Below are 15,563 nucleotides of genomic sequence, written 5' to 3'. Positions count from 1 at the left end.
GGCAGTTAGGGGCAGGGGTCCCAGGAGGGGGCAGTCAGGGGACAAGGAACGGGGGGAAGGTTGGGGGTTCTGGGGGGGCGGGAAGTGGGAGGGGCAGGGGCGGGGCTAGGGCGGGGCTCCTCCCGTCCTCTTTTTTGCTTGCTGAAATATGGTAACCCTAGCCTCACTGCATTTTCCTACTTTGGGCTGCACTTCCTTCCTCCCACCCCCACTTAAAATGCTTACTCCCCCCCATCCCTTTGTATTATAATTATCCTCAATACGTATTTGTTTGTGTTGGCCTAGCAGAGCTAGCTGCTTGAGAGAGGAATAATGCTGAGAAAAGAAGGTGTCCGCACAGCAGAGCTCAAAGCTCAGTAGAAACAGGGTCCTTTCCTCCACCCAATGTAGGAAACTCCTTGGAGTAGGCCCATTTGAGTGGCTCACCTTCTAAACACTCCCTGTTTAAGGTGTGCAAGGGTGAGCCCAACTACCATGGACCTTTTGAGGACTATTGCAGAGCAGCTTTCCTTCTGCTTAGTTTAGGAGATACTCAGAAGCAGAGCTTCTCTCCTGTTCCTTCTGTGCAGCAAACTACACAGGAAAGGAGCTCTTCTATTACTTTTTATATTTATATTACAACAGCATCCAAAAACACCAGTTGGGAGTAGGCCTCCATTGTGCTAGGCACTGTGCAAACACATAGGAAGATATCCCTGCATTGAAGGGTTTATAATCTAGGGTGGATCTTAAAATCTGAACAGATAAGACATGGGGTGAGGGACAGAAGTGCAACATACAGAGATATGTCTAACAGATTCCTGGCAAACATCATCCTAGTGCCAAGTTTTAGTTTTCCAGATCTGCAGGAGGGGGATGGTAGATGGGATGTTACTAGGAGCACTGGAGTTGGGGAAAGAAGGAAGGGAAGGGGTACATTTGATGGGGGTGGAATGGAAGGGAGGCTGGGAAGACGAGGGAGTGAAGAGAATTGGGCCAGCTCTGTGGGTGGGTGTGAGTGGAGCGTGAAGCATGAGGGCTGGGATGGGGCCAGAGAGAAATCTGAGAAAGACTCACAGGAAACAGCCAAGCAGCAGAGAAGGAAAAAAAATATTCTGAATCCAAATGAAAGAAAGCACAGTCTGACATCGCTGATGGTGAAGATTTTGGCTAGGCCTCACAGCCTCCAGCCCTTACTTTGCTGCTGTTTCTGTCATTGTTCCTCTACCTACTGCTGGGAGAGTCTTTTAGCTTCTGATGGCTGTCTCTGGCCTTATTCTTTCTCCCCTTAGCCCTCCACAGCTAGGGTTGTGGTGTGTGCTTCAGGCTGGGTGGCCCTTGCTCTGGTCCTGGGGTGGGTGGGGGTTCTGAGTCTCTGAGCTAGATGTCATTGATTTTTGTATCAGTATTTCAGGCAATAGTTTACCTTTTTTTTGTTATGTGGTGAAAGTAAAGCTGTGTAATGGACAGGGAAGTTTAATGCAGGCTTGGGTGATGGAATCTGCTGCTTTCTTACACGTAGGCTTAGAAGTATGGCACCTATTCTGAGCAAAAATTGGCTGGTATGCCAATTTATTTATTTGGCAATGAGATTTTGTGTGTCTAGATCAGCAGAATAGCCATTCCATGGTGTGCTTTGTAAAAGAAATCATAATCCCATATTAGCAGAGTTTGAAATAGATGAAGTTGTGGATTGTTTGCAGCTTTGAGCAGCTCACTTGCTGCTATCCAAAACATTGTCATAACAATGAGGATTGCATTTGTTTCTGTAAGTAGATCTCCAAAAGCCTGTCCTTGTTCAAGACAATGACAAAATGCTCATTGAAAAGGCTTTGGGTCCTAATTGAGTAGCTAGGAAATTAATAGCCCCGACAATTTAAAAAAGACACACATTCCATTTCACTTCAATACTGCTAACCTCTTATTTGAATACATAATTAGATTGACTGTAACTGACTATTTTAAATCTGTATATATGTAAGAATAGGTATTTGCTTTTTAATTATAAATACTCTGAAGAGAGTAGAAGCGAGCTAGAACAACAAATCTCTGACAGTTCTGATGCTTAGCACACTGTGAATTCAACCTTGTCTTGCCAGGGAGTTTCTCTTAGAATCAATGCTCTGTTGGAAGTGAGAGAATGTCTGTCTATAAAAAAGTTGCCATCAGGCTGCCTGGTAGAGATTTGTGTATACTTGAATTCCTATAATTGGGAGTAAACATACCTTTCATTATTACTGTAATCTGAAACTCATTGATGATACAAACAGCTGTCCAGTTCAGGGTACTAGGTGTTGACCACTACAATGATTTTAAGTGGTTAAAGGATTTAACCTTGGGGTGAGTAAATTGTCTTTTGGGGTAATTCTACGTATATCGATCTGAACTGATCTGCTTCTAGTGTCACATCTGGCAGACTGGTGCTGGAAGCTGAATCTCCAGAGAGAATTTTCATGACAGGTGTCAGACATGTGGTATTATGACAACTTTGCAGAAATCAGATTTACAGGTAGGATTTGTTTATTAGCCTTTCCTGGGCTGTGAATGAATAGTTCTAATCAGTCTTTCTGAATAAACAAGGATTTAAGACTTTGCTAATGCAGAGTCTACTATAGTTACCTGTGTGCTGTGGCAAACTTTTGTATTAGCCAGGCTTTTAGCATTAGTTATGAACCTACATTTGTGCAATGAAATCTTTTGTATAAAAGTTGGCCTGCAGTAGAAGATTGTTTCCAGTCCGCTTATTCCCACTGTTTTCCATTTTCCTCATTTTCCCACCCCCCATTTATAACATGGCCCTAATTATTATTTCATCTGAAAAAATTGGAGGAGCCTCATGGGTTTGAGTGGATTTGGTTGGGTAGTGGCTCACCCCAATAGCTGTATGCCCTATGACTTATGTAATTTGCCTCACATTGGGTAGTCGGTGCAAGTGAAGGTGTGACTGTAGCATGGGTAGGCATAGCCATGCTAGCTTTAATCTAGCTAGAATAGATAACAATAGTAGTGAAGACATGGTGATACGGGCTTCTGCACTGGCTACTAGTGTTGCCCACAGATTGGGGATGCAAAAAGGGCAGTTTGTCCTGGGCTCTCCTAAATTGAGCAGCATTGTGATCTGGTGCAAATTTGAGTGGTGCTGCAACCCCACGGGCCAGGTCGCAATGGCACTCATTCAAATTTGGCCCAAGTGTCTCTCCATCGTGATGGTGAGGTGTGGCCAGGCCAAATCTGAGTGGTGCTGCAATCCCATGGGCCAGGTTGCAACACCTGAACCAGGGAACTGGGTCCACGCCATAGGAGCTGCTGCTGGGGGTGGGTGCAGGCAGGCTCACTTTCCAACCCCCTCGTGCCCCAGGGTCTCCCTTCAGTAGTAAGTTTGTTTTTCTGGAGTGTGGTGGGCCTCGGTTTCAGATTTTGCCCTGGGTCCCCCAAAACCTCTGTGGCCCTGGGGACTAGCAACGCAAGTATGTACATAGGGTCCCCAGCAGGCTTGTACTGGGGTGGCTAGCCCATGTTGAAGCCTGTGCTGCCACATCTTCATGATTGCTACACATCCTAATTAGATTAAATATAGTGTGGGTATGTCTACCCATGTTACAGTCCCACCTTCACTTGCTGTATAGGCATGTACTGTGTAACACCCACCAACAGTGTCTAACATGGGGGGCTTCAACCTCATCCAGAGTAAACACGTCTTATTTCTCAGCCCCTCAGTACTATCTATTCCCTTTTCTTGGCCAGTCTCTGAAAATGCCACTCACTCTTCTTCACCCCCATGTGTTTTTTAGTTTATCTTTCCTCTGTAGTATGAGCAGTCCAGCTACCTCATCATATAGGTTGTCTGAGCTTATCCACAGTGCAGCTGACTTCTGTGATGGGCAATGGTAGGAATAAGAAATGGATTGAAGAATGTGTTTATAAATGCACCAAGAAAATAGAGAGGTGAGACACTAAGTTTTTGGGGATGAGGGACTGTTTATTACCAAAGAATAAAAAGCTTCAGTAAGGTATAATATGAGGCAGTGCCCCATTTTTTGGCAGCAGTCCGGACTTGCTCCTCTTTGGGATGAACTACTTGGCCTTTGGTCTCATTGATACCTTCACAGCTGAAACCCTATTGTCTCTTTTAGTGAAATGCTCCTATTACCTTGTTAATAGATAGGACTGATATGCTATAGAATGTGATCTAAATATTCTAATGAGACACTGAATTAGTCGGCAGCTACACAGGAGTGAAGTTGGGTTGTACTGTGGAAAGTACTGTAATTAATACTTTATGTATATCATGCTGCCATTAAGTTAAACATACAAAGAGAAACTTTGTTTTATTTTGTCAAAGGCTAAATAAAGCAAACCTATTTGGGAACAAGCAAAAGTAGAAGTATAAAGCTAGCAAATTAAGTTTGTCATTCTGCATTCTCTTTCTTGGGAATAAAAAAATAAGACTCCACAGTACAAAGCTCCTTGATACTTAGCTTCTTTGAAGATCATGAAGGTAATTCTGCATGAATTTACTTAGGGAGTTATAGGTTGCGAGAGATAGCAAGTACCTTTCCTTAAAAAAAAAAAAAAAAAAAAAAATCAGAGATGATATTTTTGTTCATTAATGCAGGAAGGCAGTGCCAAGAGCAGTTCCATTCCTTGATGAGCAATCAATAGTACATTGGATGTCGTTCTAATGCTTGGTATGGCATCTAAATGGAGCATTGGGGTGAGATAGACGGTGTCATTTTCTCTCATCTGTTACAAAAGCTAATATGAAGTGCGGATTGCAGTACCAGCCTGCTGTGACCTTGATTTTTCTAGTGGAAAATGAAATTTTGCAGATACCTGGCTTTATTTCCAGTGGCACAGTTCCAGACTTCAGAACGATCCTGTCATTGGGACATTCCTTAGGTATACAGTTCAATCTGTAGTTCATTAGAAGCAGCTGGAGCCTATCAGTACACTTCACCTACAAGCCAACTATAACTTCAGTAAAATTTGAAGGTAATACTTTGGTTTGGCCTGTCGGGGCCCTTTCTGTGTAAAGCTGGAAGTTTGGACAGCTATCCAATTAAAATTTTCACACCTTTCACACGAGGGTAGTTCTGCAGCCAAAACTCGTCTCCCCCCTCCCCCCATCAATAGTTGCCTGCTGCATTCTTACAACTGTGTATTTTAAGAAACAGACTTTTTTGATGTGAAACATTTTCTTTCATGTGTGGAAGGCAATTCATACTGTTTTGATCTTAAAAAAACGAACCCAAAAAACCATAAAGTGAGCATTTAACTTGGATAAGTTGATGCTGAGAGAGAGTCTAGCAGTGCACATCAGATAACAGCATTAAGAATTCTTTAACATATGCAATTAACTTAAAAGCTTTCCCAAATAACATTTTAATAATGTTTTATAGTGAGCTATTTAAGACTTGCAAGGATACCTAGCTTTTTTAAATTTTGCAATAACTTGTGGAACAAACCAAGCTGGCCAAGCATTTGTTATTACTTTCTGTTTTTACTGACGTGTTTTGTGGCTTCTTGGTCAAATGTACAGCACTAAAACTCCAGGCATCCATACTGCTTCTATATTTAGCAGCAAAGTCTGGTCCTGGTTGTTAAACAGTTTCCACTTATCACTGTAACCAATCCACAGGATTGGATCTTAATCATTGTGGTCAGATTTTGTGAATGGTTTCTCAAAAGCCAAGCAATTCATTGGGCTTGGTAGAATTCAATTTTTAAAATAATTTTGACAGATATTATCTGTTTATTTTTAAGCATTTTTTTTAGATTTTGATCTTTTCCCCCAATTTTCACAGTTACAGGAAATTATGGGAGGGTCAGACATTTATTTAATGATAATAGATGTTGAGATTCAAAAAATTAAACCTTTATAACAACTGTTATGAACACAAATTATCAACATAGCATGTCAAAATATACAAAGTAAATATCCTTAAATCAAGAGATCATACCCATTCTCACTATTCATTCATTAGTCCATATGTAACAAACCTAATCCAAAAGTCTAATCACTGGATTTGACTGAGTTTTCAAGCAACATTTTTCTTTCTTTGCCTAGCTGTAAATATCGATTCTTACTGATGTGGCTTTGTATGTTTGCGGTGAAATCGACATTTAAGGGTAATCTCCAAATGAATGTTCTGAGATGTGGGAAACTTTCTGTGGTATGGGAGAACCTGCTTACTTTTAAATTCCTTTGTTTCCTTGGACAAGGCAATAGGATTATAGCAATTTCAAAATATTTCATTTGAAAAATATGGTAAATTTTCCTCTGTGATGCAATTAACGTGTACTGTAGATTAAGCATGAGAAGTGTTTTTTATTTTAAATATATTACAAAGGGTTTTACAGCAAGTTTGTCTTCAAGAATTGTAAATATTCACATTAACCATTTGTGAAAAGCTTGATTCATGGAATGCATTAGTTTCTAAGTGTATCATTCCAAAACTATGTATTTTCATATGTGTGATGTCAGTCTAAGTTGTTTAGCAACATATCAGAACAATTACAAGAGAAGATTACATATCTGTTTTATAAATGCCATAGAAAATCTTTCAAAATGTTTTTTGCACTTTAAATAATTGCATTCATGCATTAAAGTTTATTTGGAAAAAGTCTTTTCTCACATCTTCTCTTGCCTTCAGTTTCAATTTTAACATCAGCTGATAGCATGATTTATACTAAGGACATGGTTATACATGTTGAATAACCTTCTCTGAGGAAGTACTTTACATGCTATCTTTTCCAGTAAGAGGTTTTCATGTTTGACCTCCTCTTCTTGGTTTGCATTATACATGCTGTACATGACGTGTATTTTTGTATATGCCAAAGTGGCTTGGGGCTGGTGATAGGATAACACATCTAAAACTACTGTGATGTTTACTTCTAGGAATTACTGCTGAAGTCCTAGTGGTCACCTCTTTTGATGAACTGCACAAAAGAGCTCAAGACGCCAAGGGGAAGATTGTTGTTTACAACCAGCCTTTCATCAGTTATAAAGAAACTGTCAAATATAGATTACTGGGAGCAGTTGAAGCTGGTAAAGTTGGAGCGGTGGCATCCCTTATCAGATCCGTTGCTTCCTTTTCTATTAATAGGTAGGAACATATTACTTACTCTGTACGTGACAATTTGGGGAATCTGACAGGGTACCACTTATGAATTCTAATTGAGATTATTAACTCTGTAAACGTCAGTGTCAGGGTGCAAACTCTATTTGGATTGTAAAGCTCGTCTTTGCCTTCTCAGCTGTCTTTGTTTCTCCATATTGAGCTAAAACCCACAGTGGGTAACAAGAGAAATTCTTGCCCAGGGCTAACAACAGAGGGTTGTTAAACTGTGATTGTCCATTCAAATGGCGCACCCTTGGACAAAGAGATGGCTTCTGCCTAGGGCAAGCCAGTTTTTCAAGTCTGAACTATGGGGTGAGCGGGGGGGCACAGAACAAGGGATCACCTGCTCCCTTAATAAGCCTGATTGTTATGTTACTGCCAAAGAGAACACAAGGTTATAAAAGAAAGGGTCTCTCACCTGCCATTTTAGAGGAAGCATGGGCATGGATTGCAGGGGTGGGGGGTGGGGGAGAGGCTCCATGATTCAGAGGAGAAGCCCTGAACTACAGGAGGGGTGATTCTGGACTCCTGAGTAGGGTTACCATACGTCCTCTTTTTCCCGGACATGTCCGGCTTTTCAGCAATCAAACCCCCGTCCGGGGGGAATTGCTGAAAAGCCACACATGTCCGGGAAAATGGCCGGCACTTCCTCTCCCCCTGTGGCTCTGCTCCACTCCTCCTCTCTCAGATTTACAGAGCCAAGCTGCCCGAGCAAGCGCTACTGGCTTCAGGCAGCCTCCGGACCCCGAGCCCCCAGCCAGGCACTTCTCCTACCCGGCTCCAGCTGAGCTGCTCCCACGGTGCAAGGTCCAGAGGCAGGGGGGGTGCTGCCTGAAGCCGGTAACGCTGGCTCCTGCAGCTCTGCTCTGTAAGTCTGAGGGGGCGGAGCCGAGCAGCTCGGCTGGAGCTGGGGAAGGGACGTGTCCAGCCAGCTCTGGGTCCTGAGGTAGGGGAGGGCTGCCAGAAGCCAGCAGCTCGGCTCTTACAGTCTGAGCTGGGAGGAGCAGCTCAGCTGGAGCCCAGGTAGGAGAAGTGCCTGAAGCCGGTAGCACTAGGGCAGCTCGGCTCTTAAACAGAGCCGAAGAATCAGGGAGCAGCAGCAGTCGCCAGAGCCTGCTCTAAGGTAAGCCAGGGATGCCAGCAAAGCTGGGAGTACCATGCGCCGCTGATTGCACAGGTGGGGGGCAGCGCTGGGGGAGCTGCTCCGGGGAGTCGCCAAAAAGCACTGACTGGTGGGGGAGGAAGGGAGGGCAGTGTGAAAAAGGCAGGAGTGTGCAGAGGGATCAGAGCTCTGGCTGCGATGGGCATCGGGCTGCCTTGCCTGCAAGTGGATCAGAGCTCCTGGGGCTGGGGTGTGCTGTATGGCACTCAGCTCCCCATTTGTGATGAGACACAGCAGTGTGGTGGATCACTGCGAAATACCTGCCCAATCAGAGCTGTGGGGGCAGGACTTGCAGGGGCTGGCTCCGACAGCTCCCATTGGAGCTTTTCCCAGCCAATGGGAGCCACTGAGCTTGCCTTGTGGCGGGCCCAGCACGTGGAGACCCTGGCTGCCCCTGGTCCTAGGAGCAAACACAATGCCAAAACGAAAGTGTAAATTCACTGCAGAACTAAAGACAAAGTTCCCATGTTTTCGAAGTGGTAGAGATGAATGGGAAGCTGAGTGCATGGTATGTAGACCTGGTACTTACATCTCTGTGAAAAATAAAGGTGCTAATGATTTACAAACTCATGTGGACTCAGACAAGCACAAAAAAGCAGTTCAAGGAGAGAGCTCATCAACAAAATTGACAGATTATTTTGTAAAACCAGGCAGCGAATCAGAGGATGCTGTTACTGCAGCAGAGGGTGCGTTTGCATTTCACACTGTTAAGCATCATAATAGCTTTAAGTCAATGGATTGCACATCTGTCTTGTTGAAGAAGACATTCCCTGATTCTGAAGTGGCACGGAAATTTTCAAGTACTAGAACCAAGACAGAAGCAATTGTTATCTCCGTGCTTGCACCACATTCTGTTGATGTTGTTCTGAAAACATTTGAAGAAAATGACATAGCTTACTGTGGAGTTGCTACAGATGGAAGCAATCACGGTTCAGTGAAAATATTTCCAGTAATTATTCAGTATTTCAACTGGAAGAATGGCGGTTTGCAGTCAAGTTTGATTGAGGTCCAGAACACACCTAATGAGACTGCCGACACAATTGCTCATTACGTAAAAGAAACGCTTGAAAAAAATGGTTTGTTCGAGAAGTGTATTGCATTTACAGGTGACAACTGCAATACAATGTTTGGAGGACTCCGGCATGATGAAGATGGAAAGAACGTGTTTGCAAACTTAAAGAAGTTGTTGCAGAAGAGAACATTAATTGGTGTGGGTTGCCCAGCACACATTTTGAACAACTGTGTTCACCATGCAGCAGAAAGAATGAACATTGACATTGAGAACATTATTTTTAAAATTTACCAGTACTTTCATATCTACACTGTCCGAACTGAGCGACTGAAGGAGTACTGTGAGTTTGTTGATGTTGAATACAGAAAGCTGCTTTCTCATAGCAAGACACGATGGCTGTCATTATTTCCGGGCATTACAAGGCTGATACAGATGTTTCCAGCCTTGAAGTCATTCTTTCTGTCACAGGACAAACCACCCATAGTGCTTAAGACATTTTTTGAGTATGAATTAAGTGAGATTTACCTCTGGCACATGCATTCACTCATGAGTGTATTCCAAACTTACATCCAAGAAATCGAAAGGGAAAGCAATTCTGTTGTGGAAGTGCTGAACAGTTTGAACTCGGTTCAGACTATCCTTCTTGAACGCAAGACTCACAACTTTATGTCCCTGAAAGTTAAGGGACTACTGGCACAAAAGCGCATGGAAGGAATTGATGAAGAGTGTGACAAATTCTGTGCTGAAGTGAATAATATGTACAGCAGATGCTTAGAATATTTGGAGATGTGGCTTAGACCCCTTGAAGACTTCTCTTGTTTCAGGTGGATTACCCTGAGTGAGACACCGAATTGGAGTGATGTGGAACCTTGTATCAAGTACCTGACCGATAAGGGGATGCAAATTGATGACGTGAAGTGTTTTGATCAGTTCAGCAACCTGAAGAAGTTTACAGAAAGTTGCAACAGTGATGAAGAGTTCAGTAATTTGCTAGCACACCAGAAGTGGACCAAATATTTTGAGAAATCCAAAAACATTGAGTGTCATTCAGAACTGTTAAAGATTGCACAGTTTTTCTTTGCTATTCCTTCTCACAATGCAAATGTAGAGCGAATTTTTTCACTGATGCAAAGCCAGTGGACAAAGGAAAGGACCAACTTGAATGTTGAGTCGTTGAAAGGAATTCTACTTGTACAGTACAACTTCAGACAAACTTCTTGTAAAGACTTTCATGCCTTCTTAAAGAGCAATCAACCACTGCTGAGAAAAATGCGATCTGCAGAGAAGTATGCGTGGGCACATGAGGAGAAAGAAAACTGAAGAACTGGTGAAAGGAAAGGACTCACTACATATAAAGAATTACGTTTTAGAATTAAAGAATTAAATAGCTCAAAATGTCCGGGATTTTACCCGGCAGGGAGGAGAACTGGGTGCTCCAAGGCATCTGGGGAGCTGGGAAACAGAACAGTGTGAGCTGCGTGTCCTGACCGCTCCCAAAAACGGAGCGCTGGGGCAGATCCTCCACTGAGCAGCTTCATTAAAGTCATGGGAGTCTATACTAGTGGAGTGCCTGACTTTAGAATTGGTGCAGTTGTTTCGTGTGGCTGGGAGGGAGGAGGGGGAATGTGGGGTGCTCAGGGGAAGGGGCGGAGACTTTGGGGAAGGGGTTGGAATGGGGGCAGGGAAAGGGCGGAGTTGGGCGGGGCCAGGGGCGGGGAAAGGGGTGGGGCGGGGGAGGGGAAGGGGCGGAGTTGGGGCGGGGCCGGGGCCCCGTGGAGTGTCCTCTTTTTTCAATGTTCAAATATGGTAACCCTACTCCTGAGAGGACTCTACCCTAAACCTAAAGAACTCTTCAGCATGGCGAGAAAGCTGAGGCAGGGAAATGTGTACAGGTGTGTTTATTATTTTGTATAGATCTGTATATTTCTTGTGCTACTTAAGTAAAGGGTAATTTGCCTTAGAATCCTATGCAGTCTGCCTGTGTGTCTGTCTGCTTAGGCTGTTGTGTATCCCAGAAGAGTTAAACTATGAACCTGGAGCACCCACAGGGCTGCAGTTGAGAGATGGTGTGCTTAAGCCACTGGGGAGTCTGGGGAGCCAACATTACTCAGAGAGTGTAGGCAGTGGACCACAAGGCCTCAGCTCTTAGAAAGGGGTGCTAGACAGAAAGGGTGACCATATTTCCCAAACATTGAGGCTGGCGTCGCTGCTCGCTCGAGCCCTGCCTGCCTCCTCCCCCTGCGTGGGGCTGGCATTCTTCCCATACCCCACTTTTTTTTTTTTTTGGCAAAAGTGGGCATTTGTCCCTTTGCTCTTGGCAACTTTGGGATGCCCGGGTCTGCCCTTAAAAAAGGGATTGCCCCAGCCAAAACAGGACGTATGGTCATCCTAAGACAGAGATCTGCTCTCTGACAGTATGCCTAGAGACCCTGGTAAGAGACAGTGCCTGGACTCTCTTCTTCAGACTCAGGAGGCTTAAAGCACAGGGGGCCCAAACACAGCAGCCTGGTGAGTGTCAAGCCAGCAGAGGGAGGTTTACCGGTGGATGTGGGGGGCGTGTGTGAGAGAGAGGGAGGGAGGGACACTGACTCACATTTCACCTTTTACTTTACGTGGTTTTATGGGCAGGCACTTTGTTGTAACATGTTCAGTTGTCCAGTTTCAAGTGGGTGTTTGGTTTGGAAACTATTTGTTCCAAACTCTGCCTCCAGTGCTTTTTCATTCTTTCAAAATGTTTTCACCATTGTCACCACGCCAGATCTTGTGTGATTGCTTTTAGCAGCTTTTCACATCCCTGATGCTACCATAAATATTCCTGTAACAACCAATATAAAATACTTCTCTGGTGGCAATATAAGGCAAATTATCAATGATTGTAAGAATACCTAATAATGTATGTTTAAGGAGAATAAAGGTATGTTGTTTTTATATTGATGGGCAGTCACATAGCCTTAAAATGACATCAGGAGGATGAAGTAAATGTTCACAACTAATGTAATTATTCTGGTCTCCTATAAATAGGTTTTATAATCCTCAGTCTGACTGACTTTAAAAAAACAACAACCCATGACTTAAAAATCAATTTTTAATTTAAAAAAAATGTATGTACATGTTGGTAGAACTTTACTTTCTGAAAGTGCTCAAGTGGCTGTTTTGTACTTGTTTCTTTAGTTTCCTAATTGTTAATAGAATTTTAGATTTTACCTGGAGATTTTTTTCTAAAAATGAGAGTTTCACACTTAAAATGCTCATCTGTGCAGAGAAAGACAAGTCTAGGGCTTCCTTAACACTTTAACTGTGAGAATGGTGAGACAGATGTGAGAGCTTGGTAGCACGGAAGCTTCAAAGACTAATGTATTGAGATGTGCCAGATGCTATGGGCACACAGGAAATTCATGGACTATTGTATCAGTAAGTGTAATATATCTTTGTGTTCCTGGCTCTCTGAGTGGGTTTCCTATGGAATCACCGGGTGGAGGAAGGGGGTAATTATTGCAAATTCCCAATGCCAGGTACGCAGATACCCAGCCCTTTGAAGCTTTGGTCCCTGGGGAAAGTGGCAGAGATTAGTTTTACGTAGGTCAGAAGGCCTGGGAGAAAAAGGTGTCAAAAACTGTGTATAAAGGGTCAGCCTGACCTGGCTCAGGGCAGACTCACTGTGGAACAAAGAACTGACAGACTTGTGTACAGAACTGCCAGCATCCCATGCGCATGACAGATAATACCTGGTAAGCTTAGCACGAGTCTAGACTGTTCATTGTTTAAGATATGTTTTCTCTGTAATGAGTTTGTTCTGAATAAATGCTCTGCTTTATGAAGGGTGGGCACTGGTAAACACTATATTATCACACGGCTACCACCATGTGTGTCAGTTCTGGGGCCTTTAGACTTTCTCAGAGTGGGAACTTGTGTTCCTCTTCCTCTAGATAGGAGATTTAGGCTGCAATTTCCTCCTGCAACCCACTGTGATCCCCATAGAAAGCTGGTGTTTAGTTCAGCTATCTCCTGATACTGAAGATTCAAAGTGTTGGGCATGTGCATAACCAGCATTGGAATTTGTAGTAAATACGTTCCACCAATGCCAGATTCCACAGTAAACCCACCCAGTGATCCAGAACAAAAAGATACACACTCCACTTAGCATATTCATAGGCTATTGAATCAATATGTGTCTAATGTGTGGCACAACTCAATAGAGTAGTTTTGGAAGTTTCCATGCTTACAGCCGTCACAACAAACAACATAAACTGATAAGCCAATAGCCTATGTTATATTCGGAACCAATACCATCTTCAAATACATTATTTTTCTACAAATCAAGAAAACTAAAATGTTTTAACTCGGCTACACTGCTCCTGTGAGGTTTGCAGTTTGAAGTCAGTGGGACTTATGCTCCCAAGCCACTTAAGTGCTTTTGAAAATCCCACTCTTAGATGCCTAAATACAGATGTAGGAATTTAATTTCAGGCTTCTATTCTTTAAAATGTTCACCTGTGTGTATAAAAAAAAACCCTTATTTAAACTTTCAGTACATTAACACACTTACTGAAGCTATTTTGTTTTTGAGTCAAAAAGATTTTAAAAGGCATTTATTTACATGTGCTGTGACCTTTACTGCTCCTTTGTGATGTATAAAGATGGCAGCATTAGGTTTATTTTCTCTCTCTATATAAAATAGGGTTACCATACGTCCGGTTTTTCCTGGACATGTCCGGCTTTTTGGTAATCAAACCCCCGTCCAGGGGGAATTGCCAAAAAGCCAAACATGTCCGGGAAAAATACCGGCCGGGCACTTCCCCTCTCGGGCTCCAGCTGCTCTGCTCCTCCCCGACTCTTGGGCTCTGTTTAAAAGCTGAGCTGCCCGAGCGCTCCGGCTTCGGGCAGCCCCCTTGCCTCTGGACCCCGAGCCGCTGGCCGGGCACTTCCCCTCCCGGGCTCCAGCTGCTCTGCTCCGGCGGCGCAGGGTCTGGAGGCAAGGGGGCTGCCCGAAGCCGGTAGCGCTCAGGCAGCTTGGCTCTTAAACAGAGTCAAAGAGTCAGAGGAGGAGCACAGCAGCCGGAGCCCGGGAGGGGAAGTGCCCGGCCAGGGGCGCTGCCCGAAGCCCGAGCGCTACCGGCTTCACAGTTTGCTGGGTAGCCTCCAGACCCTGCACCCCCGGCTGGGCGCTTCCCCTCCCAGGCGCCAGCTGCGCTGGGGAAGCGCTGGCCGGGGGTCCAGGGTCTGGAGGCTGCCCGGCAAACCGTGAAGCCGGTACCGCTTGGGCAGCCCTTTTCGGATGGCTGGGAGGGAGGAGGGGGAGTTAGGGCGGGGACTTTGGGGAAGGGGCGGAGTTGGGGCGGGGCCAGGGCCCGAGTTGGGGCGGGGCCAGGGTCCGTGGAGTGTCCTCTTTTTTATTTTTTAAATATGGTAACCCTATATAAAATAAATAAAATGTTTTGAAATGTTGATGCTTTGAAACAGTCACCATAAATGAATAGTAGTACAGGAGGTCAATTTACAATGTCTTCAGCACAAGAGACAACAGGAGGAAAGGAACACCCCACCACTTCTGTGTCACTGTTTATGCACACCACAGTCCTGCCTATCACCCAGGCCTGTAACCTGGGGTCATCTTCCACTCCCATTCTTGTCCCACATTCAGGAAATGTCCATACCTTGCCAGTTCTTCCTACAAAATCTTTCTGTGATCAATTGTTTTCTCTGTCTACGCAATTAAAATTCAGATCCACACCCTCCTTTTGAGTCAGGATCTCTGTAGCCTCTTCCTTGTCACTCAATAACCGCCACCCCTTTCCCGTTCATACAAAATGCACCCACTAAGATAATCTTAGCTCACCAGTCTGACTGCATCACCCTTCTCTCCTGCATCGAAGTCAAGTGTCTTGTAATTACCTATAAGGCCCTACATTACTCTTCATCCCTCTTATATTCTCTCTTCCTGAGTGCTCCCATTCTCTCATTTCCACCCCTGTTAATACTGTAAAACAATAAATATTTTTTTAAAAGAAGTTTAAATAACCTAGTGAGAGAAGGTCCCGTGTGGTAGACATACCTATGCTAGACATCAGGTCAAATTCTGCTTGCAGTTACACCGCTATAAATCAGGCATATTTCCGTTTCCTTCATCGTTCAACAGCTTGATCATCAGCTTTTCTTTGTCTCTTAGAAAAATCACTGTGTGTTTTGTTTTTTTATAATGTGATAAATGACTAGTATTTTGTCTGCAGTGTTGTAGCAATGTGGGTCTCAGGATATTGGTGAGAGAAGGTGTGTGAGGTAATATCTTTTA

At 44.0% G+C, this 15,563-nt stretch overlaps 1 protein-coding gene across 1 annotated transcript in view; it reads left to right on the top strand.

Annotated features, from left to right (window-relative positions):
- The window catches only part of CPQ (carboxypeptidase Q), a 281,476-nt gene that overhangs the window by 49,803 nt on the left and 216,110 nt on the right, over nt 1-15,563 (top strand). The window contains exon 3 of the mRNA XM_054019834.1: nt 6,878-7,085. Coding sequence (XP_053875809.1) covers nt 6,878-7,085 — 208 coding nt within the window. The remainder of the gene's footprint in view (nt 1-6,877; nt 7,086-15,563) is intronic.

This window comes from Malaclemys terrapin, chromosome 2 (genome assembly GCF_027887155.1).
Source record: "Malaclemys terrapin pileata isolate rMalTer1 chromosome 2, rMalTer1.hap1, whole genome shotgun sequence".
NCBI lineage: Eukaryota > Metazoa > Chordata > Testudines > Emydidae > Malaclemys > Malaclemys terrapin.
Note: the sequence above shows the minus strand (reverse complement) of the source record. Positions and strands in the feature narration are given on the sequence as shown.